The sequence below is a fragment of the Rutidosis leptorrhynchoides genome, chromosome 5 (genome assembly GCF_046630445.1).
Source record: "Rutidosis leptorrhynchoides isolate AG116_Rl617_1_P2 chromosome 5, CSIRO_AGI_Rlap_v1, whole genome shotgun sequence".
Classification (NCBI taxonomy): Eukaryota; Viridiplantae; Streptophyta; class Magnoliopsida; order Asterales; family Asteraceae; genus Rutidosis; species Rutidosis leptorrhynchoides.
In genome coordinates, this window is record NC_092337.1 from 60,171,732 (window position 1) to 60,191,580 (window position 19,849).

At 29.2% G+C, this 19,849-nt stretch overlaps 1 protein-coding gene across 1 annotated transcript; it reads left to right on the forward strand.

Annotated features, from left to right (window-relative positions):
- The first annotated feature begins 11,769 nt into the window (after positions 1-11,769).
- LOC139847496 (probable methyltransferase PMT28) lies at positions 11,770-16,501 on the forward strand. Its single transcript, XM_071837168.1, has 8 exons — positions 11,770-12,824; positions 12,927-13,076; positions 13,315-13,585; positions 13,694-13,786; positions 13,875-14,049; positions 14,171-14,413; positions 15,185-15,379; positions 15,982-16,501. Exons 1-8 carry the CDS (start codon positions 12,033-12,035, stop codon positions 16,178-16,180), a joined length of 2,118 nt encoding a protein of 705 aa, XP_071693269.1. The 5' UTR covers positions 11,770-12,032; the 3' UTR covers positions 16,181-16,501.
- The last annotated feature ends 3,348 nt before the right edge of the window (positions 16,502-19,849 follow it).

Genomic DNA, 19,849 nt, shown 5'->3' on the forward strand with positions numbered 1-19,849 from the left:
TGTAAGTCTTAGAGGTTTAGCTTGTTTATGTATTTTGTTGTCGAAATGTTTTGAGAAATGATGAAATGTTAAAATGTGTAGAAATTGGTTTATGTAAAATGTTGTAGGTCAGGCCCTGGGCCCGTGATATGTCGCGCCGCGGCCAGAGGCTCCGCGCCGCGGAAATGGCCTAAAGTTGGAAGCAGAAACTATGTTAAGAAGTGTAATATTTCCTGTGTTGTGTCGCGCCGCGACAAGGCAAGCCGCGCCGCGGCATAAGCCTTGTCCGGGGCAGTGACTTTGTTTTTCAAAAAAAAAAAAAAAAAAAAAAAATTATCGTATTAAGGCGTTAAACCTCGGATTCACGAACCTAAATTAATTATATATATTTATATGTTGGTCAATATTTGTCTAACAATTAGGTCAGGTCATAGTGTACCACAATCCTAATGCTCGAGACTAATAAGCAAAAGTCAACAAAAGTCAATTTGACTCAAAATGATTTCCAAAATTTATACATGATTATAATATATTGTAAATATCGTCATTTTATATTTTTAAATATTTTTAAAAGATTTATTAGAGTAAATAATATAATTCATTTATTAATAAATAAAATTTTATATTAAAATTTATATAATAAAATATACTTTTATATATATTAAGTAATAAAATTTATAGAGTTCATTTAATATCATAAAGATAATATGATAGGTATTATTAAAGTAATTTATTACACGTAGTAAAATATGTTTGTATCACCTATTTATTTGATAAAATAATATCTATAATAATAGTTAGTAAAAGTTGTATTATTTTGTAATAATAATTATTATTATAAAAATATCAATATTTATAATTACTAAGATGACATTATGATAAAACGATAATTCTAATTATGATAACTTTAATATTTACGATATTTTTTAATATTATTTTAAAAATAATAATTCTATTTAAAATGATAATAATAATGATATTTTATAGTAACAATGACATTTCTATTAAAATGATAATTTTTGTTAAAATGATAGTTTTAATACTAACGATACTTTTAATAATAATAGTAATAATAAAAATAATAAGAACGATAATTTTATCTAAATCAATATCTTATAATATTTTAATTTCATCATGATACTCTTACTCATTATTTGCTAATCGTTTCGTTTAATAGTTTTTAATCATCTTTTATATCGTGTTCATAATAATGATAATAATAGTAATCAAAATAATTAAGTGTTACTAATATTAGTTTTAATTACATTAATACTAATAATGATAATTACTATGACATTATTAACGATAATACTAATAATTATTTTAATGATAATATAATAATAATAATAATAATAATAACAATAACCATTTAAATAATGATATATATATTAATAATGATAATAATAATAATGATAATAATAATAATAATAATAATAATAATAATAATATAATAATAATAATAATAATAATAATAATAATAATAATAATAATAATAATAATAATAATAATTAGATAATAATAATAATACTAATTATAACTTTAAAGATAATTAGGATAGTAATAATAATAAAAATAACAATTTTTAATGATAAATCCTTTTATTGATAAAGATAATAATAATAATAATAATAATAATAATAATAATAATAATAATAATAATAATAATAAGATAAAACTTGAACGACGATAATAACGACGATAATAATAATCATTTTTAATAATAATACAAAAATTCGATTGACTATAACTTCTAATCCGTTCATCGAAACCATTCGATATCTAAAGGAAAAGTTGTTAATTTTTCGTTAGCTTTCCAACGACATGCATATCTTATACCTTATCTCAACCGCATATATAACTAATTCAGGATTCAACATAACCTAACTAAAGGCAATATCAAAAGTACAAACATGCATAATCCTATATACTCGAGCACTAGTCAGGGATACACTATTAGTATGTAAAAGTTAAATTATGAGTACTCACGTATCAATATTGAGATTCAATATTGCAGGAAAAGTACGTAGACGCAACGGAGATGATAAACACTAGTTTGACTCACGAGCAATACTCCCGAACCATACCCATAACCTCCATAGCTATAACCCATAATTTCCTTAGCTCTATCCCGCTCGAAAAATAATCTCGAAATCACTCGGATAGCACTCCGTCGTAATATTTTATGTATACTAATAATATCTTGAAATAATACGGAGTAAATATATATATGTAAATCGATTGAGAGAGTTTAGAGAAAAATATTTTCAAGTTTCTATGAAATAATGAAACTATTGAGTTCTATTTATAATAGATTTTTGAATTATTTAAAGTGAATTATTAAAGTATGAATTATTAAAGTGAATTATTAAAGTATGAATTATTAAAGTGAATTATTAAAGTATGAATTATTAAAGTGAATTATTAAAGTATGAATTATTAAAGTGAATTATTAAAGTTAAACTAAAGTAAAAATAAAGTAAAGGTAAAGTTTAAGTATAGTAAAAGTATAAAACTATGTATGTATAATACGCGTATAAATATATATAATATTAATTTAAATCGTTATATATATTTAATAAAATAAAATATAAATATCGTTATCTTTATCATACTTGTTAAGTAATGAGTTGTCAAAAGTGGTTCTAGATATTTATAAAAGTTATATATGTTTTAATAATAAAGTTCTTTTTAAACTGAAAACGTTTTTGTACGTTTGAAACTAAATCAAATAAATATGATAATTTTATTTTCCATAACTAAATATATTTAAGAATCACTTTATTTAAAGGTTAAAATAATGGAAATCGTTATATCATAAAACGTTTTAGAAAAGTAGAATCATATATATTCATAATAGGTTTCAAGTTTTTTTTTTAAATTACAGTCTGTTGGTGAAGCATGGGATAAAGATTAAAGGTTAAATAAACGTATGAAATTATCTTAATAAAAAATGTCGAGTTACTTAACTTGTCGATATCCAACATCTAAGTTATTTACACTCCACGTTCTTACTTATAAATCACTTTACCATTTTCCGAATGTTGTTAAAAAGAATATATTTCTTAAATCACAGTGGACCTCATAACATAGACCTGTAATCATATCACAATGTATCTGATAAATCAATCATTTGATATTATCCTCTAATTCCATCGATAAACATATTGAAACAAATACGTTCATGTACAGTATTATACGTTTAATACTTTATTAATATTCTCAAGTTATAATATATATATATATATATATATATATATATATATATATATATATATATATATATATATATATATATGTATATATATATATATATACATATATATACATATTTATTTATATATAACGGTTCGTGAATCGTCGGAATTTGGTCGAGGTTATAATGAATGTATGAACGCAATTTAAAATTCTTGAGATTTAACTTAACAAACTTTGCTTATCGTGCCGGAATAATATAAAGATTAAAGTTTAAATTTGGTCGGAAATTTTCGGGTTGTCACAGATATGATATGTCAAAACCTTGTATACATGTCCCGATATTTAAAGTGCGTAAAATAAATAACAGAAATTAAATGACGATAAATAAAATTACGAGAATATAAATTGCGATAATTAAATTGCGATAAATAAAATGTAATACGGAATTAATCAGTTAGCTAGGAACAGTTAGCGTGGATTCTTATCAAAATTTCCCATAGTTAATTTGTTTGTTTCTAACAAATTTTATTTTGTCAAATGTTTTCTTCATTATGCCACTTGTTAGATTCTGATAGGTCAAAATCCAAATATGAAATTGAATGAAAATGATTATTCTGTGGTGAACGGATACGTATATTGGTGATTGTAAGTTGGATAGTAAATGACTGTTGAATCAGATTTGAAAGAATGTACAGTGTAACTTATTAACGTGAAATCTAAATATTCCTCAGGTATTACCTACCCGTTAAAATATTTTCACCATTAACAGTTTGTACAAAAGAAATTTTAATTACAATCTTTATGAAAACAAATATACATATGTATTTTCTTCAGATGTAATTATGGATTTAATGAGTCAATTTGATATTAAACTCATTTGATTTTTGGTTTGAGCTAGAATAAATAATCTCTAAAACTTTTAGAAACCACATATTCTTCGCAGAATATTTTTTCAATGAAGTTATGAATTAATACTTCATCGTTCATTGTTGTTGGTACTTCTTGGTATCTATGGTGCGTATGACGTTGATGTTCGTGTGACAGATTGTGAAGTTGAGGTTTGCGATGCGGTTGTTGTTGGTGGTGGTAATGGTACTGCTGACGTTGGTGATGGTGGTACTGGTTATGCTGCTGCTGCTGCTGCTGGTGTTTGTAACCTTTGCACCATATTCTCCAAAACTACTACCCGAGCGCGAAGCTCGTTGACTTCTTCTATTACACCGGGGTGATTGTCGGTTCGGACGAGTGGATAAATATGATCTAGAATTTGGTATAGTATACAATCTTGATGAGATACTCTGGAAATGAGAGAGAAAATGGTGTTTCGGACAGGTTCGCCGGTAAGTGCTTCAGGTTTCTTGCCAAGAGGGCAATGTGGTGGATGAAAAGGATCACCTTCTTCTTGTCTCCAATGATTGAGGAGGCTACGAACCCAGCCCCAATTCATCCAGAATAGATGATGGCTAATCGGTTGATCCATTCCGGTTACACTGCTTTCGGAGCTCGAGTGAAAATCCATATCGGAATAATTATCGGAATCCGACGAACTTGAACTGGTTGCGGAATTCATCTTGCACGGTTAGGTAAAGGATTTTATGATATGATTTTCGGATATCGGATGATATTCTAATCACATAGAATATCTATGTATAGTACAAAAGATCCCGTAGATTACGGAGGAAATTAAGGAAACGTGTCAGATAAAGTCTACAGTAACAGATACGCTAAGATCTGAATTTTTGTCTCTACACTATTCATGCAATCAATATAATAAGAAGTGTCTAGACTAAGAATGATAAGCAGGTAATTTTCTAAGGATGATAAGTAGATGATTTTCGACACGAAATGATAAGCAAAACTTTTGACATGCAGACACGTTCGAAGTCCAGACTCACTAATGCATCTTAACAACTATCAGTTAGACACACTAATGCAAGACCTGGTTCGCTAAGATCACCGCTCTGATACCAACTTTCATAACCCGTCCTAATCCATCTGAACGAAGTCCATATCGATTATAAATGATTCACAATAGTTGATTACATCGCGAGGTATTTGACCTCTATATGATACATTATACAAACATTGCATTCATTTTTAAAAGACAAACTTTCATTACATCGAAAGTTGACAGGCATGCATCCCATTTCATAATATATCAAACTATCAACGACTTAATAATAATCTTGATGAACTCAACGACTCGAATGCAACGTCTTTTGAAATACGTCATGAATGACTCCAAGTACTATCTCTAGAATGAGCTAATGCACAGCGAAAGATTTCTTTAATACCTGAGAATAAACATGCTTTCAAGTGTCAACCAAAAGGTTGGTGAGTTCATTAGTTTATCATAATCATTCATTTCCATCATTTTAATAGACCACAAGAATTTCATTTCCAGTTCTCATAAATATACGTCCCATGCATAGAGACAAAAATCATTCATATGGATTGAACACCTGGTAACCGACATTAACAAGATGCATATAAGAATATCCCCTATTATTCCGGGACATCTATCGGACATGATATAAAACAACATCGAAGTACTAAAGCATCCGCTACAACGGATGGGGTTTGTTAGGCCCAATAGATCTATCTTTAGGATTCGCGTCAATTAGTAGACTGGTTTACTAATTCTTAGGTTACCAAGTAAAAGGGGCATATTCGGCTTTGATCATTCAACCATATAATGTAGTTTCGATTACTTGTGTCTATTTCGTAAAACATTTATAAAAGCGCATGTATTCTCAGTCCCAAAAATATATATTGCAAAACCATTTAAAAAGAGAGCAAATGAAACTCACAATGCAATATTTTGTAGTAAAAATATTCATACGACGATACTAAACAATGCAGGGTTGGCCTCGGATTCACGAACCTATATCATTTATATATATTAACACACATAGACTCGTAATCGAATTAATTTATATATCATTAGTGATATACTTTTTATCTTAATAAATTATATGTTTTGTTAAGAATTTAATTAATATATTTATTTTATATGTTTTTAAATAACCAATTAATATTTATTATAACACTATTAATATAGTTTTTGTTAAATATATTCTTATATAACTAATTTTTTGTTGTAATAATAATAATATTATTAATAGTAGTATTGATAATGATAATAATAATATAGCTATAATATAATAATAATGATACTAGTAATAAAAATGATAATAATAATAATAATAATAATAATGTTAAACATAATAATATTAATGTTAAAATAATAATAATGATAATGATAATAAAATAATAATGATAAAAAGTAATGGTAATTCTAATAATAATAATAATAATAATAATAATAATAATAATAATAATAATAATAATAATAATAATAATAATAATAATAATAATAATAATAGTTTTAAGGATAATAAAATAATAAATTTAGTAAAAATAATAATTTTAATAATAATAATAATAACGATAATTTTAAAATGATAATAATAATAAAAATAATAATTCTAGTAATGACACTTATTTTGATAATAATAATAATAATAATTGTAGTAATAATAAAAGTAATAACAAAATGATAATGATAATAATAATCCGAATCATGTTAATAATAATAATAGTTATACTAGTAATACCCATAATAGTAATTCTTTTAATTATTCTATTAAACATATTACTAATATTAGTAATAATAACCATTAACAATAACAATAACTAATAATAATAATAATAATAATAATAATAATAATAACATCAAAAATAATAATAATAATGATAATAACAATAAGAATGATGACTACCTCACAATAATAAGCTCCAAAAATAAAATCCTTTGCCCGGGCTCGAACCCGAGACCTCACGCCAACCCGAAAACACACACAAACCAGCTGAGCTAGCCTGTTATCTGATTATATAGCGAACCCAAATATTTTTAACCCGTGTTTCTGTTATCTCCTACTTCTTCAACTGAATAACTAGTCGACCAGTGAACAACCAAAATTCATAACAGCTGGTTTAAGATTTGAATTAGGATGTGGAATTGGAACGGAAACAATCTTCTGGGATAATTTCGATCAATAGTCGCGAGAAGAAAAAAAATAAACAGCAATAGCAGGTTTCGCGAAGAACATAAGAACTCAAACATTGATTATGAATTTAGGACAGTTTCAGATAATAATTACTACATAAATTATGTAGAAAATCCTTCCTAAAACCTTCGAAGATTATCAATTACAACAGGAACATCATCTAAATTATGAATTTGAATTATTAAGAAACAGTTGACTTTTTGTTTACAAACTTTGACTTCGAAATTCATAATCATTCGAAGGAATTAGAAGTTAAAAACTTACAGATAGATCGACATGATGATTCCTAACACATCTGTGTTTTTGAATCTTGATGATTAATTCGAAGTTGGGTTATTGATGGGAGCAAGTTGTGAACCGAGATATCGAGTTATTTCTTAAGTTTTTATATAATTCATCAGATAATAACTGAGTAATTATAATGGATAATGACAGTGAATAATCGCATCCTTTCCTCCATAATATGAACCTGATCGATTGTTATATATTGGTAGTAGGGTTCACGGATAAGCAGGAAGCAGAAGAAGAAAACAAATAACAGATTGAGATGTATATACGCGTTTTGATTTATATTTACATATTATATATATTAAAAATTAAAAATAATAATATTAATAATATTAATAATAATAATACTAATTAATAGTAATTAAATTAATAATAACAATAATAACAATAATAATAATAACAATAATAATAATTATTATTAATAATAGTGTTAATAATGATATTAACAATAATATTATAACAAATTAATATTAATACATAATTATTAGAAATGAAGTATTATAAATATATATTATTTTGATCTTAATCCTGGTAAAACTATTTATAAAGAGTTCGTTACTTACTTGTTTTTAGTTCCAAATAAGATATACAGGGTATTAAAATCCAAACTATTAAAGTAATTGCTTTTAAAATAAACGTATCATCTACATAATCCTTCAACATTCAATTATTACAATCATTATATTCGAACCCATTTATTTAATATGCCATATATAAAAATGTTTCAATAATATTTCTTATTACGACGATATATATATATATATATATATATATATATATATATATATACATATATATATATATATATATATATATATATATATATATATATATATATATATATATTCATATTGATTACAGATAATTAATAAAATTGTACGTGTAATTATATTTGATATACTTTTTTTATATATACAGATACGTTTTAATAACAAGTTTTATTATATCGTAAAACGTGTTTGTACTAAATCAAAATAACTATAGTTCTCTAAAACTAATTATATTCATATCTTTTTATCGAAATGTTATAATAATACAGGTCTATTATTTCAAAGAACGTTTTCATATATTTGAACTAAATCGAATAAATATATTTTGGTTTTCCAGAATTTGTTACATTCAAAATTATTCTTTAAAAGGTTCCATCTATATCGTAAAACGTTTTCAATATTAACTTACGAGGCAATTATTGTAAATCATGCATTGAAAATTAAGCAGGGATCTCCACTAACTTTTGTCTAACTCTCGTTCTTGTTCTCACTTGTAAATCACTTTACCATTTTTCGAATGTTGTTAAAAAAATTAGATTTCTTAAATCACAGTGGACCTCACAACAGAGACTCGTAATCATAATACAATGTATCTGATAATTCAATCATTTAATATTATCTTTCAATTCTATTGATAAATATATTAAACATATATTGAAACAATTACGTTCATGTAAAATATTATACATCTAATACTTTGTTAACGTTTTTAGTTAATATAACTATATATTATATATACATATCTATATACACATAATTGTTCGTGAATCGTCGAGCACAGTCAAAGGGTAATCAATTATATGAATATAATTCTAAAACTTTTTGAGACTCAACACCACAGACTTTGCTTATCATATCGAAATAATATAAAGATTAAGTTTAAATTTAGTCGAAAATTCCCGGGTCATCACAACAATAACTTTATCATCTGAACATTACCACGAACAATTAACTTAGTAGTCACGATGGCGCGTGAATGTGACTAATATATGATTCACGTTAATTGTATTCAATATGAGCTATTGGGTATTGTTGACGCTTATTGTCGTGTAAAAAATTATACAGTAATTCATAACAAATAGCTCTGTCTCTACAACTATATCATTTCAAACATCACAAATTATTTGATGCACATAATTGAATTTAGTTACTTGTATTGAAAGAAGCAATGGGTTGGTGAATTGATACATGACAGGAGTTTTGAATGAAACGAATTCATTAACCAATTTTGGATCCGCTTCCGATCAAAGAACTTGTTCAAGTTTTGATGTTAACGGAAGCATGTATAAACTCAACACCTTCCAAATACAATATAATATGATATTAATAAATGATTTCAACTTTCAAAAATCCCGCGAAATCGCGGTTCTTTAACAAGTTATTTAATATTTCATATATATTGTTTAGGTTATATTTTCGTTACTATTATTCTTTTAAATATTATAGATATAGATATAACTAGATCCGGATCGGCCCGCGCGATGCGGCGGGGCCTTCGGGTTGTATATTCATATATAATGTAACGTTATTTGTTTCCAGAGTTAAAACGCGTTGATACGGGTGTGTTTGGATACATGTGGATAGTACATAGTATACCTAATGTCCTACGCGTTTAACGCCGAGAAAATCGCGTAAAAAGGGGGGACGGAACCATCGATATGATGTAGTTAGTTTGGGTTGTTTATTATCAGTGTATATATATCATATATGTGTACGCAAAATTATTTCGAATTGAACGTTGACGCCGGGAAAATTTAACTCATGACGGGCGGTAAGATACGAAACGTTAAAAATTTGAGTGGAGTTTATTTAAGTTTTTTCATAAAATATTAATGTTACGGTTTTTACCCCTGAAAAATTGATATGTTTAACAATGTTTGGGAGAGAGTTTTGTAATTTTAGGGCTTGATGTCGTTTGAGATATGTGGGGAGTCAAAAACGACCAAAAATCCCACTGTTTTTAGTATTATAGGGTGAATAGTAATTATTACTCCGTATAAAATTATGTATTATGTTATTAAAAAGTAATATTTTGTTTACATAAATGAAAAGCTCGTTTAAGCTTTCGAGCTTCCTCGAGCTCGAAAAGCTCAAGTTTGGATTCGTTTACTAAACGAGCTTCAAAATATGTTCAAGCTCGGACTCATTTAGGCTCGACTCAAATTGAGCTTTTACGAGTCGAGCTCGAGTAGCTCGGCTCACTTACACCTCTAGATTTAAGATAGATTGAATGTCAATCGTGCTCTTATATTCAAGGTAATTTGACTAAATTTATTTTAGAAGTGATTGAAATTAATAAATGATTAGTGAGTTTAATGATATATAATTGTTATTTTTTTAAAAAGAATAATTATTTTTTAACATATATAAATATTATAGTTAAAATTTATTTTAGAATAGAGGCTGTATTATTTACATTTTTCATAAGATAGATCCAATAATAATAATAATAATAATAATAAAAAGGAGTATAAAGTTTATGAATAAAGATGAAAATGATATTTGATTTTTTCACCTTTCGTACTTAGTATTTTATTAAATATTTATTAGCAACTGCTTTTGAGGTTATCGTTTTCGACAACCTTTAGGGTTATTGTTAATGTGTAAAAAAATATTGTATAATTTAATAACTGTTATTATAAATTCAATATATAACCGTTATTTACAACAACTTTATATAAATTATCGATAACCCTAAGGATTATCATTAGATAAATCCTTTTTATTAAAGATTCTTCTTTTTCAATAAGAATAAATTTGGTTGACTTGACCGCGACTTGATCACTATGTTACACTTTCTTATAAAAATCTATCTTACCCTTTTTTTGCAAAAAAGAAAACATAGAACGTGTATAATTAAGACATTTTTATCAAACGATGAAAGAACCTATCAAAAAAATACAATGAAGCTCGGGCAAGCCTCGCGATCAAAAAAGTGGAACCTAACATCCTAAACAACCCATAATAACGTTTATCTAACTGCAAGCCAAGCCACCAATACAACACAATCAAACACAAAAAGACCAAACGTAACACCCAATACTACAAGGTTATACAAAAATCAATTCAATTCATCCACCAAAACAAGATTACAACAAAATAAACAAGTTATCAAAAGACCACGACACCAAAGGATACCACATCACAAATCGGCACGAGAAGACTTCAAACCCCTCAAATCTGGCATAAGAACCATACCCTCGACCTTATCCCTACAAAAACCAAAAAACTATCTTGTGTAAATGCTACAGTAATATAACAGATAGATGGGCTGGGTTGGGTTGGTCTGAGCCGGGCCGGACTGGGCTTAAATAAAGAAAAAAAATATAAGACGCAAGTACTTTTTCCCACAAATCGAGACTCGGAATGAGTAGTGACCCGCATGCGGATCCCGAAAAGACACCCCCTGTCGGTACCCAAATCCAATCCCATTTGAGTGTTTTCCACTCACGTTGATTGCTCACCTCATTTTACAATTGATTACGCAATACCAATTTCACTACATTTCTTTTCAGTTTTACAATTCAACTTGATTCTTGAAGAAAACAGCTTCAATCAAGATGCTGATCTGCTAACAACCCACATGGGTACTGTTTCAATGTAATTGGTAACTACTTTTAGTATTTGTTTATTCATTTAAATCTTGAAACATTTCAATTCAGTTCATGCCCACCAACTGTTTGTTTTTATTCCCCTGTATTGATTTAGTTATAAAGTTTAGATCTTTTTGATGGGTTTCAAGAAAATTGGTTTGCCAATAGCTAGATTTGGTAGACAAGCAAAAAGATCATATGGGTTTTGTATAAAGTTTGCATCAGTAGCAATTTTGGGTTTGTGTTTTGTTTTTGTTTGGTATATGTTTTCACCATCAGCTTCTTCTGTAAGTTATCAAAGAAGTACATTTGGTGAAATTGCTGAACCTGTTTCAGATAAAGGGCAGTTAAAACAGAGCAAATCTACGGTTGTTGATTCGATAAAGAACGAACCAGATTTGAATTTAGGTAAGGTGGATGATATGAAAAGGGTTAATGGGTCATTAGGGTTAGATCCTGTAAATAGAGATAATAAAGGTCCTAAGAAAAAAGAAAAAGGTGTGAAAGAGGATAAACAAGTGGTTGAAAACCGATCTGATGATTCGGAATCGGAGGTCGAAAACGGGAAAGAAAACAAAGTGGAAGGCGAGATTGAAGAGGGGAAAGAAGAAGGAGAAAATGTGGTGGATGGCGATTTAATTCGTACAGAAGATGATGTGGATCAGTTAAATGAGAATGTTGAAAGTAGGAAAAGGCAAAAGTTTAAAGGTCCATTGTTTGATCCTAAGGCTGAGTATAGTTGGAAAATGTGTAGTACAAGAAGTAAGCATAATTATATTCCGTGTATTGACATTGAAGTCGCTTCGAAACGATTACAAAGTTACCGGCATCATGAGAGGAGTTGTCCTAAGAATCCGTTAATGTGCCTTGTTCCCCTTCCGCATGAGGGATACGAAACACCTGTCAGCTGGCCCTACAGTAAAGAGAAGGTATATATACGCAATATACATATATGGTCGTAATCTAACTAAATGATTTGTTTTCTTATTAGTAATGATATAAATTATAAACTAGTTCAAGAATCATTGCAGATATGGTATAAGAATGTAGCACATCCAAAACTAGCTCAATACGTTAAAACGCACAATTGGGTAGTGCAATCTGATGAGTATCTGACGTTCCCACAAAATCAATCCGAACTCACAGGCGGAATTGCACATTATCTTGAATCGATTGAAGAAGTAAGTACTTTAAATCTTTTCTCTATGTTGTAATCGGTTGAAATGTATTAAACTTTTCTAACGACAGCTCCTTAGGACTGTCGTTAAGGTGCAAAAAAAGACTTCTACTTTTTAATAACCCATGTAAAAGTCAATATTAACCTCTTTGTACAACACGTTAATGTACCTTAACAACAGCACAGTCAGAAACATTCAAATGTATTTTATGTTTTTTTTTGGGTATTGACTGAATTGATAGACAGTACCAGACATTGAATGGGGGAGAAATATTCGTACAATATTGGACATTGGATGTATAGATTCAAGTTTCGGAGCATATCTTTTTGACAAGAACGTATATACACTTACGCTAGGATTGAAAGATGATCTTGTGGATTTAGCACAAGTTACCCTTGAACGTGGTTATCCTGTCGTAGTTAGCCCGTTCGGAACTCGAAGGCTTCCGTTTCCCAGTGGTACCTTTGATACCATTCATTGCGGAGAATGTCAAGTTCATTGGCAATCTGATGGTTTGTTTGCGTTTATTATATAATTTTCTATATATCTTTACTACCACGATCAAGTTATTCTTGTATCTTGTTAGTTAGTTAGTTTGTTGTGTTTTGTTATACTTTCAGGTGGTAAACTGCTTATAGAGGTGAATAGAATTTTAAGACCAAGTGGTTATTTGATCATATCCAGTAAACGTGATAGTATTGAAGATGATGAAGGTTTGGTCTTTTTTTATTCTTTTAAATGTACTCTTCAATTGCATATTGTTCTTCATATTCTTCTTATTATCGATATTGATCTTTCCAGCCATGTCGAAGCTGACAGCATCACTTGGATGGAATGTATTGGCTCATAAAACTGATGATGTCAGCGATATCGGTATTAGAATTTACCAGAAACCAGAATCGAATGAAATATATGCTTTAAGAAGGAAGAAGGTTCCTCCCATGTGCAAAGAAAATGAGAATCCAGATGCTGCTTGGTACGCATTTTATATGTTAATAAAACGTGTTTCTTGGTCTTTCCGACCCGACCCGACCCAACCTGAACTGTCTAGTGATTTTAAGTTTTAGTTATAAAAGGTGTTGACTTCTATGGATCAGGTATGTTCCGATAAAATCATGCTTGCATCCGATTCCGTCTGCTATTGAAGACAGAGGGACCGAGTGGCCCGAGGAATGGCCCAAGAGGCTTCAGACGTTTCCTGATTGGATGAACAGTAGAGATAAGTTGGTTGCAGACACCGAACATTGGAAAGCGATTGTTGATAAGTCATACCTAAACGGATTGGGAATCAATTGGTCAACTATTCGGAATGTTATGGACATGCATGCAATATTCGGAAGGTATGAATTAATATTGTGGTTTTATCATATATCCTTCTATTAACATCCAAAATCACATATTTATCCGACTAAAGGTGATAATATCATATATGAGTATATGACCACCTTAACCTATAAAATCACGTATTTACCCACTTACAGTGACTCTCATATGAAGTTATCCTATTTATTATGAAAAAATCAAACGATCCTATTTGACTTATTGAATAAACCATATTCAATTTCAGCCCAATAAGTTGTATTCAAACATGGTCTTATGTTATTTTGGCCATTAATGACAGAGATGCTTATGAATTTTGTATTGACAAGTACATCAAACTATATTATTGATCCAGGAAGTTATAATCATCATATATAGTTTCGAGAAATCTTGGATCGGAGAGAAGAAAAATGGCGGGATATATTGGCCCATTTGAAAAAACGCCATAATGATCATTTTCAATATTCTTTAGGTTTTATTTATTATTTATTATTAGGATTAAGTGAATGAATGGATATATGTAATGAGTTTAATTAATTAAAATGGGCTAATATGATATTATACCTTTTAAGTGGGTAAATATGTGAGTTTAGAGGATAAATTTGTTGGGTTTTGTTATTTAAGATGGGCTTATATGATATTATCATCCTTAGTTGGGTAAATATGTGATTTTGGATGTTAATAGGGGGAAATATGATAAAATCCCATTAATATTAGTAAGGTTGTGTTTGATCTACGTTTTGGAACCCGTTTACAATTTAAAGTTGAAATAATCAAGTGGTCAATTACAGTTTCGCAGCTGCACTTGTGGATCAGAAGGTTTGGGTCATGAATGTGGTTCCTGTGTATGCACCCGACACACTTCCCATAATCTTCGAACGTGGCCTTGTTGGAATATATCATGATTGGTGCGAATCATTTGGTACTTATCCAAGATCCTATGACCTTTTACATGCTGATCATCTCTTTTCGAGGCTTAAAAACAGGTTCATTTCGATTTATTTTATCTTTTTATAGTATTCTTGTAAACCATCTATTGTTATATTTCACCATAGTTTAAAATCTTGAATATGATGCATTCGTTATGAACACACATGTATACTCCACATCTGTATGGTCTATTAGTAACTATATGTCCCAAAACCAAGGTTGCAAAACTCGCTACTCGGGATTACCCGAATCCCGGTCGGGACATTGAAGGAATTAATCGGCAACTCGAGGATTATTCGGATTGGACTTTTTATACATTAATTAATAAATAAATTATGTGTAAATATAGAAGAAATCAATAAACACAAACTTTAACTTAATTGTCTAAAAACATAAACATAATCGTTTATTTGTTCAAAAACTCTAAAATTTTAGTTTAAACTCATATTAAAATGTTGACTAGTTTTGACTCATTCCGATTAATTTAATGGATTTTGGAAAATCGGATTGGTCTGTTCTTAAAAAGGAGTAATCGAGGATTAGTCGGGGTTTTTTTTTTAAAACACTACCTGAAACATAAGCTCACTTATAAGTAACTAGGATTGAATTTCCCAATTATACATATTGTCTCTTATGACGTAAAAATTATCGTTTGCAGATGTAAGAAAGCAGCAAGCATAGTGGTTGAGATGGATCGAATATTACGACCTGGTGGTTGGGCTATCATACGTGACAAGGCACCGATACTAAAATCGTTAGAAGAAATCTTTAAAAGTTTACATTGGGATATTCGAATGACATTTGTTCAGAACAAGGAGGGTATTTTATGTGTTCAAAAGACGATATGGCGACCGTGAAGATAAAAGTTTTGTGTTGCAAATACTGCAGATTATGGCCGAGTCGCTTGTGCATTACACACAAAGAGATTACTGGTTTTGAGCTAACTTTTGATTGTTGAGTTAAATTTTGTTTTTATGAAATAGTAGTTATAGAGATGTGTAAATCAATGACGGTTTTCTTATGAAATTAACAAATTTGTACTTGGTAAAAAGTTTGGGGAAGAACAAGAAACCTCATTGTAACATGTGCAGGTGAAATTTTTTGTATTATTATTTTTATTTATTTTTACTAGTATTTAGTATTTTATTTGTGAATGATTGGGGAGCTTGGATTATAATCTAGAGATAATGATCTGTCTAAAGTCTAAACTACTTATTGCTGTTAATTTTAAGTCCAAGTTCTTGTATCTAGTAGAATTTTATTATTATTATTAGGGTTTTACGTATATATTTAGAGGCCCAGCCAAATTTAGGGTGTGTTCGGAAAAACTAGCCGGAGCTGGAGCTTATGGGCTAGAGCTGGAGCTGGAGCTTATGGTAGCTGGAGCTTATTATTTTTTATAAGTGTTTGGTAAACTAGCTGGAGCTTATTTTCCAGTTCATAAGCTCTACTTTTTTTCATAAGCTACTAGAAGTAGCTTATTTTTCTAGAGCTTATGATTTTCATAAGCTCTACTTTTTATGTCTACCAAACAATGCTTATTACTTGGAGCTTATTAAAATCATAAGCTCAAGCTCCCATAAGCTCTCATAAGCTCTTGCGCCAAACACACCCTTAGTAAAATGTTTTTGTAGGCCACTCGTATTTCAAAATTATCTTGTAGGTCACTCAATTTTACAGTTTGTCAAATATATACCAAGTACGCTTATAAACTAATCAAAAATCAAAAAGTTGTACGAAAGACCTAAATAACCATTTAATTATTGATTAATATTATTTATATTATTATAGTTTTGTACTACTAGTACATGAGTATTCATTATCAATTTTTCGGAAAAGAGAACTAAGCAAGGATACATGCAATAAGCAACTTGGTTCAAACATACATAAGTGAAGCTAACAAAACACAAAACAAACAAACCAAATCAAACTTGAGCCGAGATGCTAATTACCAAAGACTAAATCACCTCAACGAAACAATGAGGGAACTACATCAAAAGGACAACGAAAATTGGTTCGTAAGGGCCATTTTTGGCACTTGCATAAAGTATCATGCATGGCTAATTGGCTATGGAGGCCAACATGGCAACATTACGGGTCGATCAGATCAACTTGAGTCACGTTCTATATTTTTTATGAGTTTTGCTAACGTATGATTTAGTTGCATATCCTAAAGTGCATTTAATAAATTCGAAATTTCCTTAAATATCATTTAATATATAATTAAATCTAATATTTATCATTTTATGCGTGAAATAATTGAAAATTCTAGCATTTAAGAAAATTACGAGGTTATTAAATGTATCTTAACGTATATCATGCGCTATGAGTACTCAAAAAGATCGACCGTTCACTTTTATATCATTAATCATATCTAAAAGTATGGTTGTCCCTATAACTAACATCTGAAGATGATTATCTTATTTGTAAAATATCGGTGCCGAAAGTTGTTCGTTAATGAGGGGCGATTGTATGACTTGGATACTTTTAACGTTCGCTATTGAGAAGAATGATCAACGTAAACTTTTAAGTAAACGATAGACGATATGTGTAGTTTTCAAAAGTTACGTACAACTTGTGTACTTAAAACCATTGTGATGATTATCGTGTGCAAATCAATAAATCCGCAAAATTTTCAAAAGATATGGACGATCGATGTAAATTAATGAAAATCACAAGGATGACCGTGACTCATTAATACATCAATATCAGCAATCGCAAGAATTTTATGAGAGTCATCCTCGAATGGACTTTCCGAATGACCATACCGAGAAATTCTACTATACTCCTTGCAATTATTGTTGTTGATCTTGTAGAGCCTACCCAAAGCTTCAGAATGGATTGTAACTATATTTCTATGAGAAACTCTATTACAACCACTATTCCTATTAGTAAGCTGAATCTTTGTAATTTATTTAAAGATGGATATAATTGATTTAGTTTCATGAAAAGCAAGTCTTTTATAGTTTACACAAAAAAGTTAATGGTGTACAAATTAAATGTAAATGTAACAATGCAATAACGTGTTGCCGTGATCTAGATATTGACGAGGATTAGTTTGGTTATAACACAAAAGATGAGGGGGTTGGCTGTAACGATTCCAATATCAAAATGTTGCAACTTGCAAGTAGTGGTCATGTTATTTCCATTGGGGTGGTTTGGAATTAATTAAAAAGGCAATATCAAAATCAAATAGTACAAGTCTTAATTATTTAGAAAAATCAATGAATGCTACGTGTGAAAGTCGGGCCGGTTCACTTTTTTGATATTACATAATGCTTCATATTTGTTCTTGACCTCACTTAAAAGTTAAAAGTCTCTCAAGAAATAAATATATAGTGATAATTGTTCTGTTAAAATAAATAAATAAATAAAAATGCATATAAAAAGAATCTTATAAATCCCTTATACAATATCTTCTGAACAGTTAAAATGATTCACTTCGATAACTCCACAGATGAATGGGACCAAAAGATATCTTACTTGTTTGGTCACTGTCTTTGTTTCTCTTATTGATAATTAAACTGAACTTTTTAAGGCTCTAAAACCTTTCAACCTTAAAAAATCATGCCCGATGTATATGTGGATAAGATTTCTAGTCACATAACCTAACAATATTGTCTTTATTTCCCTTTTAGCACAACATATAAATTGGTTCAACAAATTTGTGGCAAAAGGTTGATAAATTTGGACCATGTAGTATTTGCTTGAGCTCGTTTGGACTCTAGTTGTATTGGTTGTATGAGTTGATCTTTGGATCTGTTAATAATGTTATCATTATTTTGTCAAAAACAAAAAAAAAGGTTGATAAATTTGTTTTACGACATAACTGGTTCAATAAACTTGTTTTACGAAGTAATTATAATTATAAATTGTCCGATGTATATGCATTATTGTAATAACTGTTTCATCATTGTCTTGATCTTCTTGTTTACTTTATTTACAAGTAGAGATGGCAATAGATTTAAAAAAATCCGAGATCCGAAGGTATTCGCGCCAGTGATGGGCGGATAATTTAAAAAAAAAATTACCCGCGGGTGGCGATGCATGTAATTTTGTACCCGCTGACGGGTCGAGGGTGGGTGATAGATGTAATAGATCCGATGTGAGTAAAATCCGATCCGAAAATCCGTAATACTCGTTTGAATAATCCATGGATATACTCGTTCTAAATGGGTGAAAATCGCCAACTTGCATAAATGGCCAATATGTAATAAGTTACTCTGTATGAGTTTCTACATTCGTTATATCATTTTCGTATCGAACTTTTTAGTAACTAGAGCATCTCACAACTACACATTACATGTATTATATAATCAAAGCATGATGTTGTTTGTTTCGCTTATTAGACTATCTTAATAAATCTAACTTTTACCTATCACTTTAGTAATTCGTCAACCTACGATATGATTTGCTTTAGCAACTAAATTTTGATTGTTAATTTTAAACATTGTAGCTTCGCATATATTAGCAAAAAAAAATATAATTAATATATGTTTTCTCATTTTATTATATCATAAACTTAT

Excerpts from the sequence above, each read along its gene's own strand:
- LOC139847496 (XM_071837168.1), top strand. The coding sequence starts at position 12,033 with ATGGGTTTCAAGAAAATTGGTTTGCCAATAGCTAGATTTGGTAGACAA. Across the intron at positions 13,586-13,693 it reads AGTTCATTGGCAATCTGATG|GTGGTAAACTGCTTATAGAG; the intron begins GTTTGTTTGCGT and ends TTATACTTTCAG. Across the intron at positions 15,380-15,981 it reads TTTTCGAGGCTTAAAAACAG|ATGTAAGAAAGCAGCAAGCA; the intron begins GTTCATTTCGAT and ends TATCGTTTGCAG.